The sequence below is a fragment of the Triticum urartu genome, chromosome 5A (assembly GCF_056163025.1).
Source record: "Triticum urartu cultivar PI428250 chromosome 5A, HENAU_Tu73, whole genome shotgun sequence".
Taxonomy (NCBI): Eukaryota; Viridiplantae; Streptophyta; class Magnoliopsida; order Poales; family Poaceae; genus Triticum; species Triticum urartu.
The window spans coordinates 627,186,663-627,214,628 of record NC_141877.1 but is presented as its reverse complement, the minus strand read 5'-3'; the positions used below and the strand labels follow the sequence as shown (position 1 = coordinate 627,214,628).

The following is a 27,966-nucleotide window of genomic DNA, read 5'->3' as shown; positions in this document are numbered from 1 at the left end:
GGGAGGGAGAAGGAAAGGGGGGCGCCGCCCCCCCTCTCCTAGTCCAATTCGGACCAGGGGGAGGAGGCGCGCGGCCCACCCTGCTGCCCCTCTCTCTCTCCACTAAGGCCCATATGGCCCATTACTTCTCACGGTAGGGTTCCGGTAACCCTCCGGCTCTCCGGTTTTCTCCAAAATCACCCGGAACACTTTCGGTGTCCGAATATAGCCGTCTAATATATCAATCTTTATGTCTTGACTATTTCGAGACTCCTTGTTATGTCCGTGATCACATTCGGGACTCCGAACTAACTTCGGTACATCAAAACTCATAAACTCATAATATAACTGTCATCGAAACCTTAAGCGTGCGGACCCTACGGGTTCAAGAACAAGGTAGACATGACCGAGACACGTCTCTGGTCAATAACCAATAGCGGAACCTGGATGCTCATATTGGCTCCTACATATTCTACGAAGATCTTTATCGGTCAGACCGCATAACAACATACGTTGTTCCCTTTGTCATCGGTATTTTACTTGCCCGAGATTCGATCGTCGGTATCTCAATACCTAGTTCAATCTCGTTACCGGCAAGTCTCTTTACTCGTTTCGTAATACATCATCTCGCAACTAACTCATTAGTTGAAATGCTTGCAAGGCTTATGTGATGTGCATTACCGAGAGGGCCCAGAGATACCTCTCCGACAATCAGAGTGACAAATCCTAATCTCGAAATACGCCAACCCAACATGTACCTTTGGAGACACCTGTAGAGCTCCTTTATAATCACCCAGTTACGTTGTGACGTTTGGTAGCACACAAAGTGTTCCTCCGGCAAACGGGAGTTGCATAATCTCATAGTCATAGGAACATGTATAAGTCATGAAGAAAGCAATAGCAACATACTAAACGATCGGGTGCTAAGCTAATGGAATGGGTCATGTCAATCACATCATTCTCCTAATAATGTGATCCCGTTAATCAAATGACAACACATGTCTATGGTTAGGAAACATAACCATCTTTGATTAATGAGCTAGTCAAGTAGAGGCATACTAGTGACGTTTGGTTTGTCTATGTATTCACACAAGTATTATGTTTCCGGATAATACAATTCTAGCATGAATAATAAACATTTATCATGATATAAGGAAATAAAATAATAACATTATTATTGCCTCTAGGGGCATATTTCCTTCATCTAGACCCGTTCCGGCACCCTGCCGGAGGGGGCAATCCTTCTCCGGTGGCCATCTTCATCATCCCGGTGCTCTCCATGACGAGGAGGGGGTAGTTCTCCCTCGGGGCTGAGGGTATGTACCAGTAGCTATGTATTTGATCTCTCTCTCTCTCTCGTGTTCTTGATTTGGCACGATCTTGATGTATCGCGAGCTTTGCTATTATAGTTGGATCTTATGTTTCTCCTCCCCCTCTACCCTCTTGTAATGAATTGAGTTTCCCCTTTGAAGTTATCTTATCGGATTGAGTCTTTAAAGATTTGAGAACACTTGATGTATGTCTTGCCGTGAGTATCTGTGGTGACAATGGGATATCACGTGATTCACTTGATGTATGTTTTGGTGATCAACTTGCGGGTTCCGCCCATGAACCTATGCATAGGGGTTGGCACACATTTTCGTCGTGATTCTCCGGTAGAACTTTGGGGCACTATTTGAGGTCCTTTGTGTTGGTTGAATAGATGAATCTGAGATTGTGTGACACTTATCGTATAATCATACCCACGGATACTTGAGGTGACAATGGAGTATCTAGGTGACATTAGGGTTTTGGTTGATTTGTGTCTTAAGGTGTTATTCTAGTACGAACTCTAGGGCTGTTTGTGACACTTATAGGAATAGCCCAATGGATTGATTGGAAAGAATAACTTTGAGGTGGTTTCGTACCCTACCATAATCTCTTCGTTCGTTCTCCGCTATTAGTGACTTTGGAGTGACTCTTTGTTGCATGTTGAGGGATAGTTATGTGATCCAATTATGTTAGTATTGTTGAGGGAACTTGCACTAGTGAAAGTATGAACCCTAGGCCTTATTTCCACGCATTGCAATACCATTTACGCTCACTTTTATCATTAGTTACCTTGCTGTTTTTATATTTTCAGATTACAAATACTATTATCTACTATCCATATACCACTTGTATCACCATCTCTTCGCCGAACTAGTGCACCTATACAATTTACCATTGTATTGGGTGTGTTGGGGACACAAGAGACTCTTTGTTATTTGGTTGCAGGGTTGCTTGAGAGAGACCATCTTCATCCTAAGCCTCCTACGGATTGATAAACCTTAGGTCATCCACTTGAGGGAAATTTGCTATTGTCCTACAAACCTCTGCACTTGGAGTCCCAACAACGTCTACAAGAAGAAGGTTGTGTAGTAGACATCAGCCCCTGCCTAGGTTATGGCGACGGTCGTTGGCCCGGAGGCGCCGGGCTGGGTCCAGCCCCCACCTTCCAAGAAGGAGCTTTGGAGGCGTCGTCACCGTTCCTCTGGTCCTGTGGTGCTTGAGGCCCCGCTGCATCGCCAGCGGCAGGAGATCTCGCCGGAGATGGATGGGTTGTGCTTCCACTGCTTCGAAGAGGGGCACTTCCGCCGTGACTGCACCAACGACATGGTCTACTTCAGATGCGGCCACCCCGGCCACACCTCCAAGGACTGCAAGCGGTCGCGCAGCCCGTCTCCTGAGGTGGACCTCCGGCACCAGGTCGCAGCCAGGGTGGCCGGCAACGAGCAGGCTTCGTCTCGGAGGGCTGCTGGCGCTTCCGGGGGCGCCCGGATCCCCCCGCCACCCCTGCCGCCGTCGGCCGTGGTGGCTGCTCCCGCGGTCTAGCCTCGCCTCTCCCTCCCCTCCCGGTGCCCGTCGGCCATGAGCAGCTTGGTTCTCAGGAGCTCCGCGTCGTTCGTCGGTCTGCCTCCATGGCCGATCTGGAGAGGCACCTGCAACATGCGATGGTGGCTTATGTTGGGGGAGCCCGGCATGATGTCCCGCCGGAGTTCGTTCTCCAAGCGCTTGCCGCCGAGGTTGGCGTGGATCCGGAGTGGGTGTCAGTACACAACTTCAGGACGGAGGATTTCTTAGTGGTTTTCGCCAGGCGGGAGCATCGCAACAGAGTGGCAGATCGGCCGTTCATCGAGTTTCAGGGGGTTCGTCTTTACTTCAGGCCATGGAACCGGTAGGCTCAAGCGGTGCATGTTGCGTTCTGCTTCAAGGTCTCTCTTGTCCTGGAAGGCATGCCGCCGCATGCTTGGGAGTGTAGTGTGGCGGAGGATCTGCTAGGCTCTTCATGTCTGGTAGACACGGTGGCTCCGGAGAGCAGTTCGAGGTGGGATCTGTCGGCGTTCAGGCTCTCTGCTTGGACGGCTGACCCGGAGTCCATTCCTTCGCGCAGGTGGCTTGCAATCCCGGAGCCGAGGCTGGTGGCGCCGCTTCTGGAGCCGACATTTCTGCAGTACAAGGTCCTGATTCACTTGGACATGGTCTCGGATTACAGCGGTGTGGATGAGCCCCTGTTCCTTGGGGTTTCCTCGGACAGCGGCCAGAGTGGTGTCCCATCTGACGGTCGGATCAATGGTGGGGCGCCGGCGGGTGTCGTCTCCGTTAGACGGCCCTGGAGGTTTGGAGTCAGGGATGTTCGCGGCAACGGTGCGGTTTTCGGCGTCAGCCACGATCGCCGCGGCGGCGAGCCGGTGACCACGGCGAGGGCTCCTGGAGTGGATTGGCGCATACCGCCCATGGAGCCAACGATGGTGGTGACGGCCGAGGGACCCATGATGCCTGTCAAAGAGAGACTTTTGGTTAGGGTATCGGCTTTTGACCGCTTGACCGGTCAGGTTGGGGCTGAGGATGGTTCTTGACGGGCCTCGGGTTTGAACCGGCCAACCATTGGAGACCAATGCCCAGTCTTGGAGGAGGGGTCTACACCGGCACATGAGGCAGGACGACATCTGGCTTCTGGGGATACCCACCAGGATGCACTTTTGTCTCTCGGGCAGGGCATGTTGCCGTTGGAGGGGCCTCGGTGTTGGGGAACGTAGCAGAAATTCAAAATTTTCTACGCATCACCAAGATCAATCTATGGAGTAATCTAGCAACGAGGGGAAGGAGAGTGCATCTACATATCCTTGTAAATCGCTAAGCGGAAGCATTCAAGTGAACGGGGTTGATGGAGTCGTACTCGTCGTGATCCAAATCACCGATGATCCTAGTGCCGAACGGACGGCACCTCCACGTTCAACACACGTATAGCCCAGTGACGTCTCCTACACCTTGATCCAGCAAGGGGTGAAGGAGAGGTTGGGGAAGACTCCATCCAGCAGCAGCACGACAGCATGGTGGTGAAGGAGGAGCGTGGCAATCCTGTAGGGCTTCGCCAAGCACCGCGGGAGAAGAGGAGGACTTGGGAGAGGGGGAGGGCTGCGCCAAGACTTGGGTGCGGCTGCCCTCCCACCCCTCACATATATATAGGGCCAAGGGAGAGGGGGGCCGGCCCCCTCAGATCCAATCTGAGGAGGGGGCGGCGGCCAAGGGGGTTTGCCTTGCCCCCCAAGGCAAGGGGGGCGCCCCCCCTTTAGGGTTCCCCCAAACCCTAGGCGCATGGGCCCTAGGGGGGGAGGCACCCGGCCCACTAAGGGGCTGGTCCCTCTCCACATACAGCCCATAGGGCCCTCCGGGGCAGGTGGACCCTCCCGGTGGACCCCCGGAACCCCTTCGGTGGTCCCAGTACAATACCGGTAACCCTCGAATTATTCCGGTGACCGTATGATGACTTCCCATATATAAATCTTTACCTCCGGACCATTCCGGAACTCCTCGTGACGTCCGGGATCTCATCCGGGACTCCGAACAACATTCAGTAACCACGGACATCTATTCCCTATAACCCTAGCGTCATCGAACCTTAAGTGTGTAGACCCTACGGGCTCGGGAGACATGCAAACATGACCGAGATGACTCTCCGGTCAATAACCAACAGCGGGATCTGGATACCCATGTTGGCTCCCACATGTTCCACGATGATCTCATCGGATGAACCACGATGTCAAGGATTCAATCAATCCCGTATTCAATTCCCTTTGTCCATCGGTACGATACTTGCCCGAGATTCAATCGTCGGTATCCCGATACCTTGTTCAATCTCGTTACCGGCAAGTCTCTTTACTCGTTCCGTAACACATCATCTCGTGATCAACTCCTTGGTCACATTGTGCATATTATGATGATGTCCTACCGAGTGGGCCCAGAGATACCTCTCCGTTTACACGGAGTGACAAATCCCAGTCTCGATTCGTGCCAACCCAACAGACACTTTCAGAGATACCTGTAGTGTACCTTTATAGCCACCCAGTTACGTTGTGACGTTTGGCACACCCAAAGCACTCCTACGATATCCGGGAGTTGCACAATCTCATGGTCTAAGGAAATGATACTTGACATTAGAAAAGCTTTAGCAAACGAACTACACGATCTTTGTGCTAGGCTTAGGATTGGGTCCTGTCCATCACATCATTCTCCTAATGATGTGATCCCGTTATCAACGACATCCAATGTCCATGGTCAGGAAACCGTAACCATCTATTGATCAACGAGCTAGTCAACTAGAGGCTTACTAGGGACATGGTGTTGTCTATGTATCCACACATGTATCTGAGTTTCCTATCAATACAATTCTAGCATGGATAATAAACGATTATTATGAACAAGGAAATATAATAATAACCAATTTATTATTGCCTCTAGGGCATATTTCCAACACTCGGGCTGCGGCTCAGGCAAGTGGGAAGGATCACGACGTGGAGACCCCACCTCTGGTCGGTTAGGGGGTCATGTTAGATGCATCGATTGGCGACACAGCTTCACAGGTGGCCACGCATCAGATCTCGATGCAGCTGGCGGTTCGGCCTGCCCAACCGATAGACCTGATCGGTCCTGTGAGAGCGGACGCGGATTGCAAGGCGGGCGGGATCCATGGCCCGTCATTGGAAGCTGAGGTGGGCCAGGAGGCTCAAATCCCAGAGGAAAGTGGGGCAATGGTGAAGGACAAGGAGGATCGCGACAAATCGGGTGCCACTGTGGATGCTGGATCGCATACATGCAACATTGGGGTGCCCACCCCACTGCTGCATGAGCCATGCAGGACGCTCCCTGCGCTAGCTACCGCAAATGGAGTTGAGCTTCAGGGTGGGCAAGTGGCCACTTCAGGCACTAATGCGGATGAGTTAGCACTGGTAGTTGTCGGACAGACTGACAATCAAGGAGGGATGGCTCAGCACGGGGATGGAGAGGACATTGCTAGCTCAGGCATGACACCACAGGAGGCAGTAGCTTACTCAAAACTAAAGACTTTCTGCGCCGATATCATCAAGAGGCTAGCTCCACCCCTGATCAAGGAAGTGTAGGCCTCATCTCTGCGGCCCGAGGCAGAGCCATTCACTCCGAGGCGTACGACCAGGGCGACAAAGAAGGCTAGCTCTGCGGCCAATGCCAAAGCAACGCCGGCGGAGAACATGCTACTCCGTGCCCTGGGGCTTGTCCCTGACGACCTGGTGCCGGATGAGTCGGTGGTGGCCGAGTTGAAGGACCTGTTCGATTCGCCGCTACGGGAGCAGCATGTACGTGTGATTGCCGCCATCTTCGGCAAGTCTCTGCCACGCTGTGAAGACCTTGCGGGTGACAGTGGGATAGTGATCTCCGCGCACTAGGGACGTGTGCGATCGGTGTTGGAGTCTTTACATCTTGCCCATGGATTTAAACCCATCTATTTTATGCTGGAACGTGTGAGGTCTTAACAATCCAGCAAAGAGGAAGGCGGTCCGTGAGTTCATCGCATCAGTGAAATGTAACATAGTTTGTCTTCAGGAGACCAAAATGGATGTATTTGACTCGTATCTCATTATGCAATGTATTGGACCATCATTTGATGGGTTTTCCTACCTCCTGGCGACTGAGACACGTGGTGGCATCCTACTCGCTTGGGATTCCACTAGGTTTACGGTGGACAATGTGACCTATGAAACACATTGTCTAACCGGGCTTGTTCACAATAAGGACGAGCAAAAGTGGTGGATCACCATGGTGTATGGCCCCCAAGGGGATGCTGATAAGATTGCATTCTTGGAGGAGCTAAAGGCGAGAAGAGCGGTCTGCCATGGCCAATGGATGCTCTTAGGAGATTTCAATATGATCCTTCGTGCCTCGGAGAAGAATAATGCCAACATTAATCGCCGTATCATGAACAAGTTTAGTGCCTTTGTGGATGAGATGGAGCTCAAGGAGTTATATATGCATGGGAGGCGTTTCACTTGGACGAACGACTAGGATTGTCCGACGCTTACTAAGATCGACAGGGTGCTTGTTTCTGTTGACTGGGAATTGGCAAACGCGGATTGCTTGCTCCAAGCGCTAGCTACCGGTGTGTCGGACCATGCCCCGCTGCTTTTATGCACCAACGCGATCTGCAGCCCAAAACCTAGATTCCGCTTCGAGATATATTGGACCAAGCTGGAGGGCTTTGAAGATGTTGTCCGTCAAGCATGGGTGTGTGATGAGGCTATTGTAGACCCTTTCAAGCGCCTGGACGCTCTGCTTCATAACACAGCCATAGCGTTGCAGGCGTGGGGACAGAAAAAGACCGGGAACATTAAGCTCATGATGGCTGTGGCTAACTGGATTATCCTAAGACTTGAACAAGCCCAGGAGAGGCGACATCTCAGCGAGGAGGAACTTTGGCTGCGGTGCACTTTCAAGGTCACATTACTTGGGCTTGCCTCTCTTGAGCGAACGATTGCTCGCCAACGATCCAGGTTGCGTTCGATCCATGAAGGGGATGCTAACATGCAACTTTTCCAGGCGGTTGCGAATGGGAGAAGGGCAAAGAATTATATCGCCCACATTAAGCAGGGAGACACCATAATTACGGATCAAGCTAGAAAAGAGCAGATATTCTCTAAAACATATGCTCATCTGCTAGGGCACCAGACGGCAAGGGATCACACGCTCGACCTGGATTACTTGGGTATGGAGACCCTGGATCTTCACGAGCTAGAGGATATCTTCACTAAGGAGGAAATTTGGAATGCAATTAAGGAGTTGCCGGCGGACAGAGCTCTGGGGCAGGACGGGTTCATGGGGATTTTTTTATCAAAAGGCTTGGCCGATCATCAAGCACGACATCATGGCAGCCTTCATGAAGCTGTATGTGGGGGATGGACTTGGATTTGGCAAGCTTAATAAAGCACCCATAACCTTAATCCCCAAACGTGCAGACGCAGAGGAAGTTGGAGACTTTCGACCTATAAGCTTGACACACAGCTTTGCCAAGTTATTTGCCAAAGCGTTGGCTTGTCGCGCCAGAAGACGCATGACAGATATTTTCACTTGCAACCAGTCAGCGTTTATACGAGGAAGATGCCTTCATGATAACTTTCTGTTAGTCCGGCAAGTGGCAAAGAAAATGCACGCTATGAAAACCCCGGGAGTGTTTCTGAAGTTGGACATAACTAGGGCTTTTGACACTCTGTCCTGGCCCTTTTTGTTCCAGGTGCTACGGCAGAAAGGGTTCGGCGAGACTTGGATGCGCTGGATTGCCATTCTACTACAGACTGCTAGCACCAAAGTGCTTGTGAATGGAGTTCCGAGTTTCAGTTTCATGCACGCATGTGGTTTGCGTCAGGGAGATCCGATTTCTCCGCTCCTGTTCATGATTGCGATGGAGGCGCTCTCGGCCATTTTCAGAAAGGCTGAGGACGCGGGGGTGGTCAGCTCGATCAGAGGGGTCTCGGCAAGACAAGGTTTATCCATTTATGCGGACGATGTTGCTCTGTTTATCAAACCCTCCGACCAGGATCTACAGTTTGTGCGAGCAGCCCTACACAGTTTTGGCGAAGCCTCTAGGCTCTGGGTTAACTATAGGAAGTCGATGGTTGTGCTCATACGAGGATCGGAGGAGGACCAGAACATGATTGCTACCATCCTTCAATGTGCTATAGGCAAATTTCCATGCAAATACTTGGGCATCCCTCTATCTATCAACCAGCTTACGAAAAATGACCGGCAGCCCCTACTTGACCAAGTGAAAAAGTTCATCCCGGCCTGGCAGAAAGGCCTCATTCATAGGCCGGACGGCTTGTGCTCATTAAATCAGTGGTCTCCGCTAGACCCATACATCAGCTTATGATCCTCGAGGCGCCGGCTTGGGTGTTTGAAGAGATAAATGGTTGGATGCGATCCTTCTTTTGGGCTGGGAAGGAGAAGTCTAACGAAGGGCAGTGCTTGGTGGCGTGGAACACAATATGCCGCCCAACTTGCTAGGTTTGGGTATTAAAAACCTTAGGTTACAAGCTTTGGCGCTCAGAGTACGGTGGGAGTGGCTGCGACATACAGACCCTGAACGACCATGGCAAGGAATCCCGTTCTTGGTTGACAACGAGGCTAAAGAGGTGTTCAACAGTTTGGTTGCGATCACAGTAGGCATCGGCAGCAGGGTTCTCTTCTGGAGGGACCGATGGATTAATGGATTGACGGTGCGAGATATAGCACCGGCTATTCTGTCTTTGGTAAATACCCGCACGATCAACAGTCGCACAGTCGAATAGGCGCTCACAGAAAACAGATGAGCGCGACATCAATGCACCCACCCCTTTCTTGGCGCTGATGCAGCTCATGCACCTTAGACTTGCAATTTCGAGGGTGGCAAGGGATACACAATTGCCGGACCAATTCAGGTGGCCAGCTGATGTTTCTGGGGTCTACTCAGCCCGCTCTACTTATTGCAGGTTGTGTTCGGGTCTGACGAGAACACCAACATTCGAATGCATATGGAAGGGTTGGGCCTTACTTAAGTGCAAATTTTTTGCGTGGCTGGCCGTGCAGTACCGTGTGTGGACCTCTGACGGGCGTACCAGGCATGGTCTACAGGACACCACCTCACCATGTTGTACATGCTTGCAAGAGGAGGACACTGTGGACCACATATTGGTACAGTGCACTTACGCCCGGGAGGTGTGTGATACGTCTCCGTCATATCTATAATTTTTGATTGTTCCATGCTAATATTCTACAACTTTCATATACGTTTGGCAACTTTTTATACTATTTTTGGGACTAACATATTGATCCAGTGCCCAGTGCAAGTTCCTATTTGTTGCATGTTTTTTGTTTCGCAGAATATCCATACCAAACGGAGTCCAAACAGGATAAAAACTGACGGAGATTTTTTTGGAATATATATGATTTTTGGGAAGAAAAACCACGCGAGACGGTGCCCGAGGGAGGCACGAGGCAGGGGGCGCGCCCCACCCCCCTGGGCGCGCCCCTGACCCTCGTGGCCACCCCGTAAGGCGGTTGATGCCCTTCTTTCGCCGCAAGAAAGCTAATATCCGGATAGAGACCGTGTTAAAATTTCAGCCCAATTGGAGTTACGGATCTCCCGGAATATAAGAAACGCTGAAAGGGAAGAATCTGAGAACGCAGAAACAGAGAGAGACAGAGAGACATATCCAATCTCGGAGGGGCTCTCGCCCCTCCCATGCCATGGAGGCCAAGGACCAGAGGGGAAACCCTTCTCCCATCTAGGGAGAAGGTCAAGGAAGAAGAAGAAGGAGGGGGGGCCCTCTCCCCCTCGCTTCTGGTGGCACCGGAGTGCCACCGTGAGCCATCATCATCACCGCAATCTTCACCAACAACTTCACCGCCATCATCACCAACTCTTCCCTCCTCTATGCAGCGGTGTAACCTCTCTCTTACCCGCTGTAATCTCTACTTAAACATGGTGCTCAACGCTATATATTATTTCCCAATGATGTATGGCTATCCTATGATGTTTGAGTAGATCCGTTTTGTCCTATGGGTTATTTGATGATCAAGATTGATTTGAGTTGCATGTTTTATTATTGGTGCTGTCCTATGGTGCTTTTCGTGTCGCGCAAGCGTGAGGGATTCCCGCTGTAGGGTTTGCAATATGTTCATGATTTGCTTATGGTGGATGGCGTGAGTGACAGAAGCACAGACCCGAGTAAGTAGGTTGTTTGCGTATGGGATAAAGAGGACTTGATACTTTAATGCTATGGTTGTGTTTTACCTTAATGATCTTTAGTAGTTGCGGATACTTGTTAGAGTTCCAATCATAAGTGCATATGATTCAAGTAGAGAAAGTATGTTAGCTTATGCCTCTCCCTCGAATAAAATTGCAATAATGATTACCGGTCTAGTTATCGATTGCCTAGGGACAAATAACTTTCTCGTAACCAAAAGCTCTTTACTAAAACTAATTTAGTTGTGTCTTTACCTAAACAGCCCCTACTTTTTATTTACGTAATCTTTATTATCTTGCAAACCTATCCAACAACACCTACAAAGTACTTCTAATTTCATACTTGTTCTATGTAAAGCGAACGTCAAGCATGCGTAGAGTTGTATCGGTGGTCGATAGAATTTGAGGAAATATTTGTTCTACCTTTAGCTCTTCGTTGGGTTCGACACTCTTACTTATCGAAAACCGTTGCGATAACTTATACTTGTGGGTTATCAGTGTGGTACCGTTTCTTCGCGCTGGTACACATACCTATCCTCATACCATCACATGACAGCACTTTCACGGCATGGTGGTTGGATGCAAGGGCTAGAGTGCAGAGCAAGACGAGAAGGGCTTTTGATACGGCAGTCATCGTCATCGCCTGGTCACTGTGAAAGCAGCGTAACGCGCGTGTGTTTGGAAGAGTACACGAGCAAAGGGGTACACTGGATCTTGTTGCCCAAATCAGGGATGAGCTGAGTAATTGGTACAGGGCGGGTGTGGGTAGATTACAAATTTTTGCGAGAGAGTAGCTTAATTTGTTTACTGGTGTTGTGTGCGTTTCCGTGATGCTTGCATCATAGGAAACATTCTTGTAAATATGTTTTGCTCCCTTCTATAAAAATCTATAAAAATCAGGTACGCCATTGGCGTACTCTAAAAAAAACTTGGAATATCATATAATCATATAAGTTTTTTTTGAGACAAATATAATCATATAAGTTCTAGAATATCCAAGACACTTGGAAATAGACCTGTTCATGGACAGCCTGGCCCAAAAGCCCAACATCTGGTCTAGGCTCAGGCCCACCTGAAGCCCATCCTGAAAGCCCCCAAAAGCCCGAAACAACCATAATTACATATTTTATTCAATATATAGATATAATATATTTTTCTATAGCCCGAAAATAGCTATTCTAATTTTAAAAAGGCCACTGTTCATGTGCTTCAGGCCAGGGCGGGCCAAGCTCAGGCTTGGGATTTTTGCTTCGGGCTTTGCCAAGCCCAGCCCGAACCCAACCCGGCCCAGGGTATGATCAGGTTTACTTGGAAACAAATATTACTGTATGTTTTACATTACCAATAGACTGGACCAAGTCAAAGCCAGCATGTGATCAGAATACAAAGAACTAAGGCAAAAGGATGATCTGCAAACTCTTCTACAAATACAACTTATTTCTTTCCAAAACTTCGTAACATCAGCAGAGTAACCCCAAGTGAAAACAGTACGAACAGCTGAAAAGCAATATCCCCTTGAGTACTCAGATACAATGAACTGAGCGATAGACTTCCAAATGGAAATGAACTGACAATTGACCAACTCATAGACCACTTCCAAGAAAATCCTACAAAGTTAGGCTCTCAGGATCCTCAATAATTTTCGCAAAAGTTTGCAGGAATGCTGCCAAATCAGCACCATAAACAATCCTGTGATCAGCTGTGACATTGACCTGAACAAAAATGGGATCAACTTAGTTATGAACGGTGGCAATTTCAGGTAACGTTTCTTCATAAATACTCGTTATTCACACATAAATCAAACAAACACTAGAGACATATTAAGGTTGACATACACATGGATTATATATTGGCATGGTAAAAATATCCTATATAACGTTTGGCAACTATGCAGGGAAAAAGGTCCACTCAACATTCAACCTGCAACCAAGCATGGTAAAAGATTTATCCAATTCCATTCTATTATGATACTTATATTTAAAAACTATTTTATAACTTTACTATAATCAAATACAATAAATTATTATGTGTTTTTATTTTAGGTTGTCATATTATTAATCCAATTATTAATGTTCATACAATCGAATCCAATTGAAACATATTGTAACTGATTCCTACAGTAACGTGCGGGTATCATGCCTAGCTCATCACATGCTCAGGCAAATAAATCCAAGACTTATAAAATAGTGAATAGTAAGATTACCTAGACATACTTATTGTGATATTATCCCATAAGTCATGTTACCAAGGTATTGAGAGTAGGTAAACGATAGTTAACAGGTTTCTTACTCGGTCTTTAGCTAAACAGTGAGGTATTTAGTACTGGTATACCAATACGTCCTACTCTACAGCATTGTGGGAATAATTGATCCTATGCGGGGGGGGGGGGGGGGGGGGGGGGGGGTCCCAATTAGGCTTGGCATGTCAACAATAGTCCAAAGCGATCAACACACTCTCTCAGCATTGCTACATCGTTGCGGTGCCAACCTGACCCCCCGCTTCACCTAGCTCTGGTGGCTCAAGGAAGAACCAATTTACCGCATTAACACACAAAAGTTATATGCATTGAAAAATTAGGCGTGAACACAAGCACAAGGTGTAAATGTCCCTGGTAGTTCCTAGGTGTTGGGCGGAGGCAAAACGCCTAGCTCTTCATTGCACTTAAGGTGCGCTTTGGTCAGAGAAGTACAAGGCGGAAGCAAAACGCTTGCTCAGGGGCTAGCGCTTAAAAAAAACCTTGGTAATATGTGAAAGACAACTCACCATCATTTTGCTCTTAACACTGAAGAAACCATCTTTATCAGCTGCCACTGTAGGTTTTGAGGCTCCAACAGCCATTATAGCTCCCTGCAGTCATCCACATTCAAATTCTTAGACCCCCGACCTCATTAAAACAATAGTACCTCTACCAACACCTAGAAATTACTAGACATAGTAGTAGAATAGGAGCAAGGAAACATCACCTGGCCAGGTGGAAGAATTGCATCAAATCTATCTACACCAAACATGCCCAAGTTGGACAGAGTAAATGTCCCTGCAAAACACCAAACATTCACGTAAGTACAATTTCCATGATCATCATAAGTTTGCAATACAATCTAGTAATTAACATCCTATGCAGTCCGATAGTTTCCATACCAGAGTTGTACTCATTCGGTTGAAGCTGTTTTGCCCGTGCCTTCTTGACTAGTTCCTTCCACTTTTGTGAGAGTAAATATATATCCAGCTGCATTATTGTGGCATTTGGTAAGGTATATATATTCAGTAAACTAGCATGCTGCAGTACCTAAATAGCACAACATTTATCAGAGACAGAGGTCACTTGTTCTTACCTTATCAGCTTGCTCCAGGACGGGTGTGATGAGTCCACCATCAATAGATACAGCCACAGCAATATTGATGGAACTGTTGTAAGTGAAGCTCGTACCATCCCTGCAGCTAGCGTTCACCACAGGGTGCTGCGCAAGCGCCATGGCAGCGGCCTTCGCAAGCAACACAGTCATCGTCACCCCCTTTGGCTTCACCTGATAAAACAGACCCAATCCAACCATCACCGCCTGGTCACGATCGAAAAGCAGAATGGCAGTTGCACAGCCCAAATTAAGACTCCAGATGCAGCACCTTCTCATACAGCGCATCGAGCTTATCAGTGAGAATGGGGTAACCAACACGGAATGCTGGCACTGACAGGCTCTCTACCATGTTCTTGCTCACTGCAGCCTGCATTGCAGTGAACGGAACTACCGTGGCACCGGGCACCGGCGGAAGCACGGCGGCCTGAGGCACGGCCTTTACTGACGAAGCTGCAGCCACAGGCGCAGCAGCAGGAGTGGGAGCCACCTTTGGTTTTGGCTGGATGCCAGCGGCTGCCTCAACATCAGCCGGCGTAATTCGGCCGAACTGCCCGGTGCCGGTCACCTTGGCAAGGTCCACCCTGTGCTGCTTGGCCAGCTTCTTAGCCTGCGGCGTGGCAACGCCCTTGGTCCCCGCGGCCACAGGCGCGGGAGCAGCAGCCACCGGAGCCGCCGGCGGGGGCGGTGGAGCGGCGGCGTCCGAAGGAGCAGGGGCCTGCTGCTGGGGCTGTCCGCTGGAGAGCGCCTTGGCCTGGGCGACGGCGAGCGCGACGTCCTCCTCAGACTCGGCGAGCAGGGCGATGGGGGCGCCGACGGGGGCGGTCTCCCCCGCGGGGACGAGGACGGCGGCGACGATGCCGTCGTAGAAGGTCTCGACGTCCATGTCGGCCTTGTCGGACTCGACGACCACGACGGCGTCGCCCTTGGTGACGCGGTCGCCCTCCGCGGCGGCCCAGGACACGATCTTGCCCTCCGTCATGGTGGAGCTGAGCGCCGGCATGAAGATCTCCCGGATCTTGGCGCGGACCACCACCGGGCGGCGCCGGCGCGTCGTGGCCGCGCACGACGCCGGCGCCGGCGCCGCGAGGCGCAGGCGCGCGGACAGGGCGGAGGCGGAGGCGGAGAACGCGAGGGGGGCCGAGGACGCGGCCATTGCAGAGCTCGCTCGAGGGTGTGGGGGGCGAGGAGGGTAGCGGGGGTTTGGTTGGCCTTGGGTATTTGAGGCGGGGGCGGAGAAAGCGAGGCGAGGGGGGGCGGAGTTTGGCATGGCTGCCGCTCGCGTTGTGTTCGACCAAATGCCTGCGAAGTGAACAATGGTAGTAATACAAAATGCCATTGAAAAGAGTTTCTCCAAGTTGTCATCTCTTGTTTTGTTGGTGCTTTGTTTTTTTTCCTCCTACAGTTCCATCTCAGTGATTGTATGTGCATTGTTGCTTATTATTCTCAAACGTGGTTTTATACTTTTGTTCGGCAAGCCGATAAAAATGCCTGTGTGCATCCTAAGATGCAGAGGCCGGGGGTTTCAACCTTCTTTCCGAAAAAGAAAAAAAATGTAGGTATTCTTTTTTATTGAGTGTCCCTTTTCTTCTAGGTAACAACTCAAGAATTTGTTTGATCAAATGATCGGTTTGATATTCATTCTTGCACCTAACAACTTGTATGTTGATGATTTTTGCAATAAATAAAATTTGAAGGAACCGTCACTTGCAACTTTTCCAAGAAGCGGGCAATAAATTTTCACCTTTCTAAACTTGATTTTGCTATATATAAAAAATGTTGCCTTATCCAACTCAACACTATTTTTTTTATTGAAACGTCAAGATTTTCATTTAGAGCAAACAAATGGGGTTTATAGAGCAATCCTTTATCATGAGTTTGGCCATAACTCGGGCCATGCTTTGGGCCGGGCCTAAAAAAGCTGGCTCGAAGGTCGGGCCAGACCGGGCTATTACTCATCTAGAGAACATCTCTTCCCAAAATGTGTGGCTGCTCTCACCACCATGCGCCCCTGGGTCTTAGCCCTGGCCTCCCCATGGTGCTCACAGTTGTTCTTCTAACTAAAAATGCCAAGATGCTAGTGCTTGTTGACTGACTTTTCCGCCTAACTCATAAGACAAGATCCCCAAAGAGTAGCATAACATACAATGTGGACCATGTATGCAATGTAAAGCACCCAAATTTTCTAAAAGGAGCAACTTATGACACATGAATATAACTGTAGAAGCATCTCCAAAATGCTACAAGTCATCCACAATGTCCATTTGCTTAAGTTCTAACCACCAATATATTATTTGCCATAATAATAGCCTTCTAAACAACAATTTCCTTCTTTTGCTTTAATTTGATCATTATTTTTGTGACTTAACCAATGAATACCAAAAGATTTCCACTTTCTTCTGTAGTCGTATTTTTCACTCTTCAAGAATTATAATGCTCTCGTAAAGTAGCAAGGAAGGTGGCAGATTTGGAATTGAATCTTACATTGGACAATCCATATTCTTATTATGATATCTTGCATATAAGTAGGGATCAGGGTATATCTGGCTAAATAACACTGCACACTGCTATTCAAGATGGATAAATAATATTTTCATTACAACTGATCAGAAGCGATCCTGATGGCCAAATAATTGTGAGGAGCAGATCTATTATTTCTGTACAGGTTTAAAATGTTCATCAAAATACACACCACTTGCCTTTAAGGAAAAAAAAATCAAACTAGTGACATGATTGATGCTATTTCTCAGATGTTTAAGAATATTGCCACAACCTAAGGTCAAATGCCTTGTATATCACTACAGGATCCATTCAAGTCACCGTTTATCCCGGCACAAAATACATATATCTAACGAAGAAGCCTTTTGAGTACCTCAAAGTTCTGAAACTAGAATCATATGCACAATACAGATTGCTGTTTCAGATGCTAGATATAATCCTGGCAGGCTGCTACTCAATCTTTTTTTAGATAAAAGGCGAGAGCCCGACTTTATAGATAAAGCCACCAGGCAGAGTCACAACCAACAGAAGGCATCACATAAGTATAACAAAACACGCCTAAGAAGTGAGGGTACAAGGCATCTAGCCTATCATGGCACGCAGGCCAGCCAAGCGAGCAATCAAACCACTAAGAGACCGGCCTCCTGGAACACTGCAGCAGGGAAGAAGCCGTAGATTTCATTTGGATAGCATATCGTCGAACGCCTCTAGGTCCCCATCCTTAGTCAATGATCTCCACTGCTGCAAAAAGACATTGGCTTTAAATAAGCAACTCACAGGGTTAGCCGGGAAAATGTGTTCAATAGTGAACTTGTTTCTAGTAGTCCAAAGCAACCAACAAATCGCAGCCCAGCCCACCATGAAAACCCGCTTAGACCGGCCTGCTAAAGAATTAATACAACGCCGAAGATCCTCGAAAGAGGATGGGTTCCAAGGAACACGAAGCCAAAGTCTAATGCAACTCCAAAAGAATTTAGCCAAAGAGCACTGAAAAAAGATATGTTCAGTATTCTCTAGGGCACCGCACAGTTGACAACCATCAGAACCCGGCCCGTTCCTCTTCTTAATCTGGTCAGCCGCAGGAAGTTTGCGACGGAGAGCTTGCCAAAGGAAGATTTTGATCTTAGGAGAGATGCGGGCAGACCAAATGAGTTTAAACTTGTCAGTGCGAACACCAGCGATGAGTTGCGAATACGCTGACTTGACAGAAAAATGCCCCGAAGAGGAATGAGGCCAAATAACGGAGTCCTCTTCCTCCGAGAGCAGGGGGAAGCAGGCAGTAAGGCGTTGCCAATCTTCCAACTCCACAGGGGAAAGAGAACGCCGGAAATCTAAAACCCAGCCCTGAGCCGAGAGCTCAGAGATAGAGATCTCGGGGTTAGCACAAAACGAAAACAAAGTCGGGTGAGCCACCGCAAGAGAAGTGTCCCCAACCCACCAGTCTAACCAAAAACGAGTAGATTTGCCGTTACGAACAACGAATTTCACAAGGGACCAGAAAATCGGTCTAATACTAACAAGCTGACGCCAAAATTGAGAGCCACCAGAAGAGGGAGCGAACATAGAGCTCGAGGAGGGAAAATATTTAGCTTTGAGAAGGCTCAGCCAAGCAGGGCTATCATCAAGGGACATAATCTTCCACCACCATTTTAACAAAAGGAATTTATTCATGATCCTGGTATTAATGATGCCTAAGCCCCCATGATCTTAGGTCTGCAGATGAGGTCCCACTTAACCATCCTATATTTGCGTTTGTTGTCGGAGGAATTCCAGTAGAAGGCACCCCTGTGCTTATCGAAGCCCGAGTGAGTCCCTTCGGACAGGAGATAAAAGCCCATTAGAAACATTGGGAGGGAGGAGAGATAGGAGTTGGTAAGGGCAACCTTGCCCGCCTGAGAATTATAACGGCCTCGCCACGGCAAAACTCTGTTGCCCACTTTAGACACTGCCGGGGCGAAATCTTTGGCCAAAAGCTTAAGAGGGGAAATGGGTAGGCCCAAATATTTGAGAGGAAAGGATCCTAGCGAGCAGTTCAAAAGATGGGCCACCCTCTGCGCTTCCGAGACAGTTACCCCAATCACAATGACCTCGCTTTTAGAGAAATTGATTTTCAGGCCCGACAGAGCTTCAAAGCAGAGAAGAAGAAATTTCAGATTCGTGATGGAGTTATCATTAAGTTCAACCATAATGATGGTGTCGTCCGCATACTGTAGGTGAGAGATGCCATTAGAAATAAGATGGGAGCTAACAGGTGAGATGTGACCTGCAGCCGCAACACGAGACAGAATGTGAGATAGAGCATCGGCCACAAAATTAAAAAGCAAGGGAGACGCCGGGTCTCCTTGTCTTAAGCCCCTGCCGTTCACAAAGAACTTACTGGTCTGGCCATTGACAGCCACCGCCGTGTGGCCACCAGTGACAAGTTGCATCAGGCGGTGAACCATCGAACCATCGAAGCCCTTGGCCAACAAAACTTGTCGCAGAAAACTCCAGCTGACCGAGTCATACGCCTTTTCAAAATCAAGCTTAAGGACCACAGCCTTGGTGTTCTTACAGCTAAGGTCATGAATTATCTCATGTAAGCAAAGCACTCCGTCCAAAATGAATCTCCCCTTAATGAACGCGGATTGGAAAGGGCTAATGACCCGATGGGCGATCGGAGAAATCCTAGTGGCCATCCCCTTGGCAGGAAACTTAGCAAAATTGTTAATCAAAGCAATTGGCCTGGATTGGGAAATCAGGTCAGCGCCTTTGACTTTAGGGATGAGGGTGAGAACTGCGTAGTTAAGTCTCGGGATGTCAACAGTCCCCAACCAAAAGCCTTGAGATATAGCCATAATTAGGCCTTTTAGCTGAGGCCAGAATTGCTGGAAGAAAGTAATAGAAAAACCGTCAGGCCTAGATGCCGCATTCGGGTTGCTAGAACGGATCGTCTCAAAAATTTCCTCTTCCGTGGGAGGGATCCGCAAACTGTCATTATCAGCATTCGAAAGCTGATCCGGAGGAGACCAAAAGGGCGAGGCCAACTTAAAGCCTAAAACAGGTTTAGCCGCTAGGAGGTTAGAGAAAAAGTCAACCACATGACGCATAATCACCGCGGGATCAGAAACCCTGACGCCGTCTATCATAAGGCTATCAATAATGCATCTCCGATGCCTGCCATTAGCAATCGCAAAGAAATAGGACGTGGGTGAGTCACCCTTTAAGGTCCAGTTGATAGTACCACGCTGTTTCCAGTACACTTCCTCTTGCCTATGAATGCCCAGCAGCGCCTCTTCTAAACCATATCGAGTTTGCCATTCAAGCAAGGACAACCCCGAACCATCGGCGCGTTCGTCTAAAACGCCAATTTGAGCCACCAACCTAGCTTTGTCACGCCTTGACTCAGCGTAGTGGTTTTTAGACCAGCCTCTAAGGAATCTACGCAGAAAATAAGAGCATTGATGCCAATCATCCATCGGGCCAAAAGAGCGGCGAGTAGAAGAAAGGAACGACATAATCTTTTGTGCCACCAACTCATTAAAGCCCTCCACTTGTAGCTATGAAGCATCAAACTGGAATCTCGGGAAACCCACTGAACGCGAACCATCATCTAAAATCAAGGGGGTGTGATCAGAGCCAACATAGGCAAGGGCTCTAAGACTGACACGGGGGAATAAAGAATCCCACCTAGAACACACAAAAACCCTATCAAGAACAGAACAGATAGGGGGAGTTTGATGGTTAGACCAAGTGAAACGGGCTCCAACCCTAGGAATCTCCCGAATAGCCGTGTCCCTAATGAAAGCATTAAATGCATCAGTCAGGGGCCAAGAGAAGTTAGGCGAGCTCTTGTCAATAGGGAAACGGAGCATGTTAAAATCGCCCCTATCAGGAGGGGTAGCTGACATGATTCAATTTTAATACTAAGCTCGTCCAAAAAGGCATAGGACATCGCATGGTCAGCCGGACCATAAACCACCATGATTTCCAACAAGGAGTTGAGAGACCTAAGAGAAACCACCGTGCTTGCCCAAAAAATGCCATGGTCAAAAGCCACAAAATCAAAAGTATCTTTTTTGGAGCCAAGCAAAAAACCGCCCGAATGACCAACCGAGGCCACAAAATTCCAATGAAATTTGTCTATCCCAGCAATGGCCGATAGTCCGCTCGAGGAAAAGGAAGATTTGATAGTCTTGACAAGGCCAATAAATTCTACGTTTTCAGATCGAACCAAGTCTTTAAGTTGGTCCCTGCGCCCCCTAGCGCCGAAACCTCGAATATTCCAGAATAAGGCCTTCATCTAAAAGACAAGTTTTTAATACGGAGACTCGACCTGCTCGGCGCCATGCAGGATTTTGCTCGCTTCCCTACCCCACATTTAGAAATCACCAGGGGAGCTTGACACCTGTCTTCTCCCCCCTCGTCCCCACCGGCCACAACCGGTGGGATGCCCGAAACCACCCCAACTTCCTTTGTTTTCGCGATATCGGCCTGGGCTATCTCATTTGCCCTAATAATACCAAGAATAGACGAGGGGGAACCCAAGCTAGAGTCTAAGCAAATACCAACATCATCTAGAATTTTAAGCAAGTGATCATCAGATTGTGAAGGAAGAACTAAACGCACCGGAGAGGAAGCCGTGGGAAGGGCGGGGGAGGGGGCTGGGAGCGAACCTGAAGGGGGAAGATCCCGAGCCGCAGCACGCCGAGCGGCCCGATCGGCCACCCGCTCACCGCTGTTGGAGACGTGGCCGCTCTTGCGGGCCGTAGACGCAGGCGAGCGCATGGGCACTGGGCGAGCACGACTAGGGGAAGCCGCCGCAGAGGACGGGCCCGAAGCCACACCCATATCAGCATCAAGCCTTCGGCAGAACCCAGCCGCGGACTGCCTAGAGTCACCAGAAGCACGGCTCTTGGTGGAGTATTTCTTGACAGAGGACTTCTTCTTCTTGGATACAGCAAGGCCAGCCGGGGGAAGATCTTCAATGCCAGACAAGGAGGGAGAAGCGGGACGGGCAGGGAGGTTGGAGCACACCGCCGAGAAAGGCGTGCCCTTAGCCCCGCCCGAGGCCGCAACCCCTCCACCCAGGCCAGGCGCCGAGTCCTGGGCCCCCTGCCAGCAGGCGCATTCTCCTTTAGCATATCCTGATCTTCGGGAGAAAGCCCATCCCACTCCGACTGGGTGAAACGAGGATCGGTCCCAAACATGGAGTCGTCAGGGCATCCATCACCATCTTTGCTTTTGTCGCCATTGCCAGAGGCCGGGGGCGGAGGAGGAGGCTACACCGGACCCGAGGCCACCTCCACCCGCACCCGGAGCCGAAAGCCACCAGCCGCAGGGAAGACATCAATGGCGCCATGAATGCACAGAGGATCAACACACCAGACCCGAAGCCGGGCCGGCCCCAGGATGGCCAGAGAGTCTTGGTCCACTTCAATAGGTTTCCCGATGAGGACCCCAAAAGCCATGAGGAACGCCATGGTGCGCATGCTAGGAGGGACATCTTCGACCAATACCCACACGTCAGACAGAGAAGAGATCGCCTTGAAGCAGCTTTGACCGAGACCACAAGTTGATTCAGAGGCAGCGTGAAGCTAGTGCATGATGAGATCATACGCAGGCTCTCTTTGGAAGGAAAAGTCGCAGCAAAATCAAACTCAGACAGTTGGCGGATTTGCCAATCCCAGCCGCCCTCATCCCATTGCTGAAGTTCGTCAAGAAGGGTCTGGGAAGAAATGCGTTTAGCCTGGACGGAAATGATGCCAACATTGGAAAGCGACGGGATAGGGGCTGCCTCCGGGATCCCCCTATCTAGAGCAAAGGAAGAACACCCAGGGAGGTCGGTGCCATAATGAACAAAAGCGGGGGGCTTGACACGATTCTGGCAATCCACCGTGAGGTGACCATCTTCTCTGCAAATGAGGCAAAAGGGAGGGTTTTCACACCGAGATTGGAAATGGCCGGGGCGGTGACACGCGAAACAGGTGAGGATGGGGTTGGAGACTTGGGATTGGGGAGGGATGCGACCAGAGCCACGAGAAGGAGGAAGAATGCCATCACCAGGCAAAACTGGCCCAAATCCAGAGCCCCGCCCGGCAGCAGGGCCAACAGGGCGGCAGACCGGAGCCCCCGACGTGCCGCGTGGGAAGAAACGGGACGGACCACCCCCCGCCGCCACCGGAGCCCGCAACGGAGCGCCGCCCCGGGGAGCAGCACCCAGCGGAGGAGACGCCTGGGAAGGCCCCGACGAGCCCCCCCGACTGGCCGCCGCCGCCTGCTCCCAGGGATCGACCGCACCCGAAGGAGCACCAGACACCGGGGGAGGGGGGGGAGAGGCACCGACGGGCCCGACCCAGAGGCGCGGGGAGACACACCGGCCGACGCCGCCGCCGGCCGCGCCTCCGGGGCGAGAGAGGCCTGAAGCTTCGCACGGAGAGCCACCTCGTACTCCAGATCCGCAGCCGCCTCGCCGGAGCCATCGCGCCCCCGCTTCTGGCCGGAGACCGCCTCACTGGAGGACGCACGGGAGCGGTCCATCGCAGCCACCGCCGCAAAAGGGAGGGAGAGGGGAGGGGGAGGAGTAGATCTGGCGAAGCGCCGAATGGGTAGACGGTGACGAGATAGATCTGAGGAGGCAGGAAACCCTAGAAATGGGGGAGCCGCACCCCTCCACACCCATAAATACCCTGACCGAGCCATGCCCGGCTTGATAGAAGGCCTCACAGGAGGGGTGGGCTGGGCCTGGGCCATCCGCGGCCCAGAAACCAGAGAAGGGAGGGGGGAAATCAGACAGAGACGCCAAGGCCAACACCGAAACTGGCCCAGCCGACCCAGAAGCACCCGGCGGGGCCCGCTCCACAGGCAAGGGAGCCAGCGCCGCCCCCGAACCCAGATCTAGGGTTGGCACCAACGGCGACGCCGCCGGAGCAACGGCGGCCACAACGGGGGGCGAGCACGTAGGGGAACCCGCCGGAGAGCCAGACGCCGGAAGCGGCGCAGCCCCATCCACCCCAACGGAACCAGGGGACCAACACGACACACGCCGGCGACCACGCGAAACGCGGCGCCACCCATCCACATCCAAGGCAGGCCCAACAGGCCGCCCCCGCCCCCCGGGCGCGAACTTGCGCCGGCGACCCGCCGCCGCAGCCACGGAAGGACAGCACACCGAGTCAGGGCGGGGAGGAGGAGAAGGATCCTCCGAATCCGACCCGGAGCCCTCGGAGTCCAACGCCCAGAACTTATTGGATCGGGGAGGGGCCCCCGCCCCCCGGGCGCGAACTTGCGCCGGCGACCCGCCGCCGCAGCCATGGAAGGACAGCACACCGAGTCAGGGCAGGGAGGAGGAGAAGGAGCCTCCGAATCCGACCCGGAGCCCTCGGAGTCCAACGCCCAGAACTTATTGGGTCGGGGAGGGGCGATGCGGCCAGAGCGAGATGGGGAGATTAGTGAGCAGAGGGGAGCAGCACGCGACGCCGGAGCAGAGCCCGGAGGAGTCCGCGAAGGGGAGGGAGGGAGAGGGGTCGCAAGGGGCAGGGACGCCGCCGGGGCGGAGCCAGAGGTAGGTGGCGCCACGCGGAGGGGGAGGGGGGAGGGAGGGGAGAGGAGAGCCATTCCCGACTCTTGGCTACTCAATCACAAAGCATTTTAGAACGTTCCTAATGCTTTATCCAAATTACCTGCGTGTAGTAAAGTATAAATCATGAACTAGCATGATAAGTCTTTACTTGTTCGCCTAAAACATGCTTGACTTTACATGATAAAATCCAAGTGTAGATGATATCTGCTGGCATAATTGGCACAAGATAACCAGTGTAACTTGCTCATGCATGATACGATTCAATTTATAGCCACACAAATGATCATCAAATCATGTTAATAACTTAAAACCTGCTGATATAGGCGTCACTGTTAAAATGAATATAAAGTCTAGCAGAACAAGCTATTTGCCTGCTAAAGTGCTAGTTGTTATACCTACAGTATATCCAACCAGAATTTAATTACTACATGGGTGACCATCTGCAGGTAAACAGTGGAACAAGAAAAAATGCCACAATCTCAGGCTGCTTAGACCTTTCAAAGTCAATCATTGCATTTGCATGGTCACAACTTGAAAAGGCACAACAGCTGTGGCTCAATGTCTCACAGTTTCGCTTAAAAGATGCCAATCATCCTGATTTCCAGAAAGTATGACAACCACTTACAAGACAACACAACTACATTCCTGTTAAAGATCCATTCTAGTTCTCTATGAGATATGAAAATGCTTGGTACTGACACAGTTTGAGATGTCCTTAGCCCTTGAACTGCCACTCCCTACGGCACATAGGGCAAAGGGCGGTTGATGTTTGAGAATTGACCCACTTGAGTATGCAGTGAAGATGGAAAGCATGGTTGCAGGCACCCCAAATGATTGGGCACTCATCACCAGGGAACTTACAGTCAGGGCAGCAGCCGTCAAAAGCCATCCTGCATATGCCACATGTCTCATCCTGTGCGTCCCATGTCCAAGAAGCCACCGCATGCCACTGAAGAATTTTGACCTTCATGATTGTTACCTGGTATACAGCACTAGGTGCAATACATGAGTCATGAGAACATTACTAATTGCAGTCAGATTGCAATCAAGAAGGAATAAGGCAGCCAGGAAAGAGAAATTCACTAAATTAAATGGTATAAAAGGACACATGTATTAGCTTTCATGTCTTCAATTTTATGGCTGAAGATGCAGCTTGCAGGTAAAGATAGAATGACAGATAGCTACAAGGATACAAGTCAATAACAGAGTACACCATTCGAATGGCTCAAAAGTCACAACTTACTAGCATTCAGAAAGCGACATGCTCTACAAATTTCCTCATGATATGCAGGGGCGGGCTTAACACGAGACATAGGAATACAGTTGAACCATGGATTTCACAGAAAAAAAGCTGTGCTTGCACATCAAATGCTATGGCTCAACTAAGATCGACTATGCTGGGAAAGAATCTAATGGGGGATGGATTCGAATGGCTCAAGGAGGATGATGCTGTGTTATCTCCAGAATGGATTGACCATAAATCAAGAAAGATATAATTGACAGAGCTGGGGGGAAATCACAGGAACAGTAGGAACCCTATAGAAAGGAAACAGTGCTCTATTCCTTTGACTATTCCTACTTCTATTGTTATACTTCTCCGTCCAAGTTAGTTATCATGTTTCTTCTGTGAACTTCACGGCTCAACTGTATTCCTATGTCTCGTGTTAAGCCCGCCCCTGCATATCGTGAGGAAATTTGTAGAGCATGTCGCTTTCTGAATGCTAGTAATTGTGACTTTTGAACCATTCAGAATTTGTTTTAAATTTGAAACGCCTCTTGAGATGAGTGCCAAAGGTTGAATAGCTCCTTTTTCATTTTGGACTGGATTGCTGCCCAACTCGTTCAAATGGTATGTCGCAGCACGAAATGGTGGCAAGAACCCGGGCTTGGCTCCATAACCGGCATCAACTAGGTAGAATTTTACTAAAAAAATGAAACAAATATTGGTGCCAATGGTTTGTTTTAAGGCAATAATATATGGTCATATGGAAGATTTCTAAGGTAATTTCTCACCTTGTGGAACTTGTAGGCCTCTATCACGCCCTAATGCATCAGCTAAAACGGTTGCATCATGTGTTGCCCTTCCCAACCAGCCAACACATATATGAAGTGGAGGTCAAAATCTACCGCTGCCATCAGGTTTTGAGTGGTAAAAGCCTTCCTACCACGAAAATAATTCTCCACATCTTTGGTAACAGATGCTGGTGGTGGTGGCCTTGCATAATCATTACATAGCTCGCCTATGGCGTGAAGGATGCTGAATGTGTAGGATGATCTACTCCTTCCGTTCCATATTAATTGTCGCCGAATTGCTGATTTAGTACAACTTTGTACTAAAGTTGTACTAAATCAGCGACAATTAATAAGGATCAAAGGGAGGTTTTTGTTTTTGTTTTTTGCAACAACCCTATTCTGAAGGTTTATGTCCAATAGTATGCAAAAACAATGCGAATTGTTGCTCCACACTTGCATATGGACTGTTTTCTAGCAACTTGCGATCCCTCAATATGTCACACGATCCAAAGAACAGAGCTCTTTCAAACCTTAACATGTTTTTACAAATCACATCACATTGCCAAATTTTCTCTTTCATGCATCGAGCCATAGGTAATACGTGGTTTTCTCTTCCTTATTATAGCCCGAACAATGACAGCCATTGAAGCAAGTGCAACAAAAACAGTGCCTCCCCTAATCATCCTTTTTTGTTTTATCCATTTCTTGACCGTCTACAAATCGTGCGTGCTATCAAAATATGGCTACCAACGACTTGTAATCATGGATTCGAAGATATTAGACAGCAGCCTATACTGAAAATATGGATGGGACAGCAGTATTGAGTAGAGAAATTGGACAGAGAGCATATGGCCATCATTCCCATCTCAATCCTCTCTATCTCTCTCTCGGGTGGGGTACGAGGAGGCAACATGAGATGGGTGTTGCTTGCTAGTAAAAGGGGGAGGAGGGGGTGGACCGTACCTCTCTGCACCGCCGCAGCCGCTGCTAGCCCACTGCTAACCCGCCGTAGAAGCCGCCGCAGCCGCTCGTGCCTCCCCGCTGCCGTCCCCTCTCCGCTAGGTCTACCACGCCATCGGAGAGGGAGAGACGAGAGAGGGACGGGGGAGAGGCGGCGGCCGGCGGCGTTGGAGAGGGCGAGACGAGGGAGAGTCCGGATCGAGAGGGGGAGTAGGAGGCCTGGAAGGAACCCAGGAATCTCGTAACAGGCCAGCACCCAGCAATTGGGCTCGGGCCGGTAAGAAAATCATATAGAGAGGAAAAGAAAGGGAACCGAGGACTTGGGCTAGACTATTTTGCAGTTTGCAGCCAGCAGCCCAGCTTGTTCTCCACACACACACACACACACACACACACACACACACACACACACACACACACACACACACACACACCAAAAAAAAAAGCCAGCAGTCCAGAGGAAAGAAACGTGAATGAACTGAAATGTACCCATGGAGGTGTTTGCTTCGTCATTTTTTTGTCCATCACCTATTTATATGCTGTAAACAGAAAAC

At 49.8% G+C, this 27,966-nt stretch overlaps 2 protein-coding genes and 1 pseudogene across 3 annotated transcripts; 1 reads left to right on the top strand and 2 right to left on the bottom strand.

Moving 5' to 3' along the window:
- The first annotated feature begins 2,894 nt into the window (after positions 1–2,894).
- On the top strand, positions 2,895–3,857 carry LOC147973530 (uncharacterized; annotated as a pseudogene).
- Positions 3,858–12,332: 8,475 nt separating this feature from the next.
- Positions 12,333–15,664, bottom strand: LOC125511164 (dihydrolipoyllysine-residue acetyltransferase component 4 of pyruvate dehydrogenase complex, chloroplastic-like). Its single transcript, XM_048676458.2, has 6 exons — positions 14,651–15,664; positions 14,362–14,553; positions 14,168–14,255; positions 13,993–14,063; positions 13,793–13,876; positions 12,333–12,741 (listed from the first exon to the last, which is right to left on the bottom strand). The coding sequence occupies exons 1-6, from the start codon at positions 15,647–15,649 to the stop codon at positions 12,637–12,639; spliced, it is 1,539 nt and encodes a 512-aa protein (XP_048532415.2). The 5' UTR covers positions 15,650–15,664; the 3' UTR covers positions 12,333–12,636.
- A 9,263-nt stretch (positions 15,665–24,927) lies between these two features.
- LOC125511165 (anaphase-promoting complex subunit 11) lies at positions 24,928–27,682 on the bottom strand. 2 transcript variants are annotated; one of them, XM_048676463.2, is made up of 2 exons: positions 27,416–27,682; positions 24,928–25,431 (listed from the first exon to the last, which is right to left on the bottom strand). In XM_048676463.2, the coding sequence occupies exon 2, from the start codon at positions 25,407–25,409 to the stop codon at positions 25,155–25,157; it is 255 nt and encodes an 84-aa protein (XP_048532420.1). In that variant the 5' UTR covers positions 25,410–25,431; positions 27,416–27,682; the 3' UTR covers positions 24,928–25,154. The 2 variants fall into 2 exon arrangements, with proteins under 2 accessions (XP_048532420.1, XP_048532418.1); XM_048676461.2 differs by having other exon boundaries at positions 24,928–25,418; positions 27,416–27,681.
- Positions 27,683–27,966: the final 284 nt, after the last annotated feature.

Bases quoted from the DNA above. Each gene is read 5' to 3' on its own strand.
- LOC125511165 (XM_048676463.2), bottom strand. From the start codon at position 25,409: ATGAAGGTCAAAATTCTTCAGTGGCATGCGGTGGCTTCTTGGACATGG.
- LOC125511164 (XM_048676458.2), bottom strand. From the start codon at position 15,649: ATGCCAAACTCCGCCCCCCCTCGCCTCGCTTTCTCCGCCCCCGCCTCA. The intron at 14,554-14,650 runs GTGCTGCATCTG...CTGTTTTATCAG, and splicing joins TCGATGCGCTGTATGAGAAG to GTGAAGCCAAAGGGGGTGAC. The intron at 13,877-13,992 runs GTGATGTTTCCT...GGATGACTGCAG, and splicing joins CAATTCTTCCACCTGGCCAG to GGAGCTATAATGGCTGTTGG.